Below are 6,214 nucleotides of genomic sequence, written 5' to 3'. Positions count from 1 at the left end.
ACGACAAGTCCCATGATGCTGCGCAATGACTCTGACAGCACACAGCGCAGCCGTGACCAAAACCACTGGAGCACAGAAGTATGAGAAGCTCCCCTTCCATGCATTATTCAGTCCGAACTCAAACAGAAGCGGCGGCACCAGAAATAGTGTGTTTGTTTCCAGTGGGATGGAGTTTGCGATGGTTTCGTGAATAAATGCATCTGCTCGGGTGAGTGTGTGCACGCGCGTTCTTTGTTTAGCTCGCTTTGCGTCGCTAACGGAAGCCTGCGGTGCTTCTCCAGCGCTCAGCTCTGATTAATCGCGCTGCTTCATTGGGTTTCGTAACGACATGCATTTGCTGGACGCGTTAGTGAGCGTCATTTATTGTTGTCAGAATGTTTATCAGCCCTCGTGCTAACAGCATGCTATGCTAACGTTAGCATAACAAACGCCAGACGGAAAAGCGACAAAGAACCACAGGACAGGTAAAGCGACTCCTGAAGAACCCGGATTAAATCTGCTCTGGGGATGTTTGGCAGTTCTGGATGTTATCCAGATCATAAAGAGTGATTTGATTTGGTGCAAAAGACTAAGATTAAGCTGATACTGGAGATAAAACACGACTGATGTTATTATAATTAGGGAGTGTCGGAGATTCATGCCATCAGTGTTCGTTTATGCGCTAATAAATCCATTATAGCTCTTTAACGTTAATGCAGGCAATAAAACTGGTTGTTCCACGTCATGGGTTTTCGGTTTTACATCAAATACATAAATAACAAAAGGGATTTATAAAGTATCCAGACACTAACCTGAAGTACAGCAAATAATAATCCGTGCTATGCTTTGCAAATACTGTAGTACGTTTATTGTGGTCTATATTAAAATACTGTGCTGTACGAATCTAGTAATCGTTTATTACTGTGGTAACTATTAACATTAATATTAGTTAAAATCATGCCCACTTTTTTCTTCTTCAATGCGCAGTAGCTCTTGTCTTGCGTAATGTTTCCGCTGTGGCGCAAATGGCTATGACACTGATTGCATTCATCTAAAGTGGTTCAAAAATGTTGTTCATATTTATTATTGAATTTATTCTAGTTTTTATCTTTTTTATTATTAAATATTAAGTTTTTATTTTTTTAAAGCACGTTGGTCAACTTGCATTGTTTTTAGTTTTATACATAAAATTGGCATGCATGTTTCCTGTTTTGTTATTTTAATTATTACTAGTATTGTTGTTTGTTATTTTAGCTTTTGCATTTTTAATGCAATATTTTTATTCAATATTTTGTTAAAGATTGGTCAAATTGCATTTTTTAATGGTGCCTTATATGTTTCTGCTCTCAGTTGATATGGAAGAGCCTCCCAGCGACTCGGATGGTTTACAGCCTCAGGATCTGTCCTCCGCCTGCAGCCTTCCCAACATCTTCCATCTGACGCGGAACGCCGAGGAATGCCTTCTGAAAGCCAACCCCATCGACGCCTTGCATGTCGTCCAGACGCCAGGCTGGTTTGTCAATCCTGGGACCAGCAATGGGATATTGCTTCCCGAAACTGACTCTGAACCGCTTCCGCTTCCCACAGACCAGATCCAACCGGATAATGCGTTTTCCAACACGACCGTCACGCTCTCCTACGTGAGCCGGTCGCACGTCTTCTCCGAGCATTCCCCGATCGTTCCTTCCTTGAGCAAAGCGTTTGCGCTGCATCCCGCCGCTTATGATGGCGGGCAGCTGGTGACGGATGCAGGAGATGCTGCGCTTTCGGTGGACCAACACTGTCTCCAGCAGGTGTCTGTACCGGTCGGACTGACGGCCTGCGATCAGTTCGGCTTCATGTCACCGGCTCAGGTTGTGGAAAACGTGGCGGCGTTCTGCTACCTTCAGCAACCTCCGGATATGCAAGATGTGGAAAACCTGGCTTTGGAAACGCTCAAATCTTTACAAGCCGATCCCAGCGAGTGCAGGTTTCCCATCAGCATGGATGAGCTTCAGAACGGAGCGGCGAATGGCCTTTGGAATGTCGGACCCTTCGAGGGAGGATATCCGGAGGATAACGGTGCGAATGCAGATGGTTTGCACCGGAACGCCAATCCGGAGCTCGTCTTTCTCATCTCCAGATCAGAGGAGCCGGTGGTTTTACCAAACGACGGCTTCGCCATTTCATTAAACCAAGACTTCATTAATCCGTTAGATCCTCAGTCTCCGTTGGCAGAGCAAATAGAGGATGTTTTTGCGAGTTCTCTGAGTGGAGCAAAGCAAGAAGAGGAGTTTGATTCTACAATGCCAGAGGCAGCTGAGACCGAAACAACAGAAAGACCAACAGAGAAAACTGACAGAACGTGCAACACAGAGTCCGTGCATGTCAACGATGCATCTGCAGAACAAACCGACACGGATGCATTCAAAACAAGCAACGATTTGCAGTCTAGCGGCAGTTCGCTCGTGCTTGAGAGGAAAAGACTGCCTCCGAGAGCTAGACGAGGTGTAAGAATGGAAGCCATCGTTCAAGACATCCATCCCATCAGGAGTCGTGTGTGTAAAAGAAAAGTTCAGAAGAAAAAGGTGCTGGAAAAGATGCGTGATGTAAAGAAGAAAAAGACTGAAGAAACCGACGTCAGACGTTCCAGCAGACGTAAAGCCACACAATCTACCTCAATTTCTGCAAAGATGTTAGATGCATTTGTAAAACGCACAAAGAAAAAATCCTCCGAAGGGATAGAAAGCCTTCATCCGGTACCAGTCAAGCATCAAAAACCAATGCCGGCTCAACAAGTCCTGAAGAAATCTGCCAAACGGAAGAGAAAGAAACACACAGTCGGCCAGGCGTCATTTTTCTCACCACAGGAACCTGAAATCAAACTCAAATGTCTGAGCTACAAGGAGAAGAAGGATGTGCGGGATGAGACCTTCGCACCTTATGTGCGCATGCAGAGCAAAGACTTCCCCGTCTGTACGGTGGTCAACTATCCCGAGGACAGCGTCCGGATCAAGCAGGGAAAGCGGCAGGTGTGTGCCGGGTTTGCGACCGGTGAGATGCCCGTGACGCCTGGATTGCAGTACGGTCGGGTCTGTGTGGATGTCACACAGCGGGATGTTCTGGTCTGCTGTCTCTGCGGAGGCTCGGCCAATGCCATGGACCTCGGAGACTTGCATGGGCCGTATTACCCCGAAGGCTTCAAATCAGCTTCTAAAGCGGTTTGTAATCCACAGGAAGAGGATAATAGTGACTCGGACTCGTCTGTTCGAGAAAAACGCCTGGAGTCTCTTTGGACCAGTGATAGCGAGTCGTCCAATAGGCCTTCATCTAAGAGAGCCAGGATGGATGGTGACACCGATTGGTTCAGTCCTCCAGTGGTTCCTCTGGACGCTAACGAGCACTGGCTCCACGAGGACTGCGTGATATGGTCCGCAAGCGTCTTTCTGGTTCGGGGAAAGCTGTACGGACTGGAAAATGCGGTCAGGTTGGCGAAAGCGTCGGTAAGATTTCGGATACACAGATTCTTTAATGATCTGCAGTAATGACACTCAACCGTCGTTTTTATTTTTTTTTAAGGTTTGTTCGACATGTCAAAGAAGAGGGGCAACATTGGGCTGCGTTTTCAAAGGCTGCTCGAACAAATACCACTACACATGTGCACTGCGGTCCGGTTAGTCATCAGCAGTCCTTTGTAATTCTGTTGCACAATACACACACACACACACACGCGTTGCATTGTGGTCCGAAACATCAAAATGCTGATCTGCCTGTTAACCGATGCTTTTGTGTTCAAACAAATAAACATGCAAATCTGCCTGTGCGTGAAAAATATGATGTAAACTTAAATATAATATAATTATAAAATATATATGTGTCCCTGGAGCACAGAAGCAGTCTTAAGTCGCTGAGTACTAAAATACATAGTATTTGTCACAATTATTGATTTTTCTTTTATGCCAAAAATCATTAGGATAGTAAAGATCATGTTCCTTGAAAATTGAAGAAATGTCCTTCCGTAAATATATCAAAACTTCATTTTTGATTAGGAATATGCATTGCTAAGAATTCATTTGGAAAACTTTAATGGTGATTTTCTCAATAATTCGATTTTTTTTGCTCCCTCAGATTCCAGATTTTCAAATAGTTGTATCTCAGACAAATATTGTCCTCCTAACTAACCATACATCAATGGAGAGATGATTTATTCAGCTTTCAGATGGTGTATAAATCTCAATTTCGATAAATTGACCCTTATGACTGGTTTTGTGGTCTAGTTCCACATATATACATATATTAAGCAGAGAACCAGAGTTTCATTTTTGTATTATGATTTGCTGTTAACTTCCTGAATTAATTTTTTTACTACTTTTCGACCCTCTGAAATGAATTGATGTGTTTGCTTCCCTGTTTTTAAAGGTTGTGTATTAAACGAGGATAATTTCTCAATGAAATGCAGAAAGCACAAGGTACACGTGAAATGTTTTATTAGATGACAGTTCACAAAAAATGTTTAATTATTTGATTTCTGCATTTTTTATTTAAATACTTTATATTTAGGATTACAAGCATGCTGTGCTTTGTGTGAATTCCTCAAATCTGTCTGATTTTTGTTTTTGTTGTTGTTGTCTGATGCATTAGAACAAGTCCATGAAAGGATCATCTGATCGTCAAATCAACAGGTGACAGGAGAACGAGGATGCTATGCAAGGTTCAAGAGCTTCACTCTATACATCTATTACTGTATTGTCAGGAAAAGAATTCACACGTCATGTGACTTTAAATCAAATAGCATTTTTGAGAGAAGAGAAACAGTCGTGTCAGTTTACAGATAATATAAATGCTATAAACCTATATTTTTTCTAGTCACTCCACAACAATTCCTTTAAATTTGATGGGATTCAGAAGACGTTTATTTGTACAGTGCATTTCCCCGCATGCCACAAGTTTAGCTTTAAATAAATTAATGAATGCTTTGCTTTTAAACAGGGTTTCAGTGGTTTGCATTCATAAAGTCATGGCATTAAATGTTGCATGCACTGCAAAAGAAATATGTTCATAATGAATGCCTCTATAATTTTATATTGACTTTTTTCATCACAATGAAACATGCATTGAGCATGTTTTATGTGCTTGAAGCCGTAGCTCATTTCAGATGCAAAAAAGCACTATTCATATTCCAGTATCTAATAGCGCCACTCTCTTCTGTCCTCACAGAGTGTGGTTGACCTCTAACTCCAGTGTTCCTCCGCGGGACCTTCAGACACCCATCCACCTTAATAATTTTGCTGTTGCACTGCTCTTAACACCTGTCACTCTCACACAAACACAAGTTTGTTTGTGAGACTCATACAAGGGTCAGATGTGAGGACTGCGGGGAAGGTCAGAGAGAATTGCACAGAGCAGAAGAACCACAGCACAAACGTGTGCTCCTCTTAATGATTTTATATGATTTTACAAAATATGTGTCATATTTATACATTGGCGCAAAATCAGTTTTTTTTGGAAATGCTCATCTAAAATATTTTTTGTTGTTGTTCATTCTGTCTTAATTTATGAAAACAAAAATAAATTTTTAAATATACTGCTTGTCAAAATGTAATGCTTGTCTTCATAATCAACACTTTCTGTTCATTTGGCATCCAATCAAGAAAAATGTTCTTTGTAAAATAAGGAAGCGTAAAAAAGTTGTGGAACCAACAGCTAGCAAGCAATTAAGAAGGGCACTTTCTGTACAAAATGGAAAAAGGATGATGATTTAATTTTGTCCAAGATTAGTATGTTGGCTTCATGATTTATGCGTTTCTAAATCTGCGTCTCGAATGATGCTGTTCCTTCCTGCGTAACGGCACATGAACACACTTAGATCTAGAAGAGAGGAAGACGCTCTGTGAACGCATGCCTGCATTTAATCTTCATTTTCGATTACATTAATTGTATAATGTCCACACATTTATTGTAAATGCTGAATATAAGTGTCCCAGTTCATCAGATATAACTTCATCTGAACCACATCCAGTGGATTTTCTTGTTGGTTCTATGCAGTCACATGCGTCTCATCTACACAAAGTGTAAATGATAAACCTGCATTAGTGTTGACGATCACCTTGATGCCATCAGAAATTAACTGTAGAAGAGTTTGGAAAGCACTTGTGCGATGCAGATTTCCTTTGGACAGTTGTGGAATGTTTCAGTGCTGTTTTTTTAATTCATAATTCTTTTCTTAAATTGGTTTATTCATTTGTTGCTGCATTGC

General features: G+C 41.6%; 1 protein-coding gene across 2 annotated transcripts; it reads left to right on the top strand.

Annotated features, from left to right (window-relative positions):
• si:dkey-94l16.4 (uncharacterized) lies at positions 1-5,763 on the top strand. Of its 2 annotated transcripts, none has more exons than XM_059531691.1 (6): positions 1-208; positions 1,330-3,461; positions 3,538-3,631; positions 4,378-4,427; positions 4,600-4,669; positions 5,176-5,763. In XM_059531691.1, exons 2-5 carry the CDS (start codon positions 1,335-1,337, stop codon positions 4,642-4,644), a joined length of 2,316 nt encoding a protein of 771 aa, XP_059387674.1. In that variant the 5' UTR covers positions 1-208; positions 1,330-1,334; the 3' UTR covers positions 4,645-4,669; positions 5,176-5,763. The 2 variants fall into 2 exon arrangements, with proteins under 2 accessions (XP_059387674.1, XP_059387675.1); XM_059531692.1 differs by lacking the exon at positions 1-208 and adding an exon at positions 222-464.
• The last annotated feature ends 451 nt before the right edge of the window (positions 5,764-6,214 follow it).

This window comes from Carassius carassius, chromosome 40 (assembly GCF_963082965.1).
Source record: "Carassius carassius chromosome 40, fCarCar2.1, whole genome shotgun sequence".
NCBI lineage: Eukaryota > Metazoa > Chordata > Actinopteri > Cypriniformes > Cyprinidae > Carassius > Carassius carassius.
The sequence above is the reverse complement of the archived record's forward strand: the minus strand, read 5'-3'. Positions and strand labels throughout refer to the sequence as shown.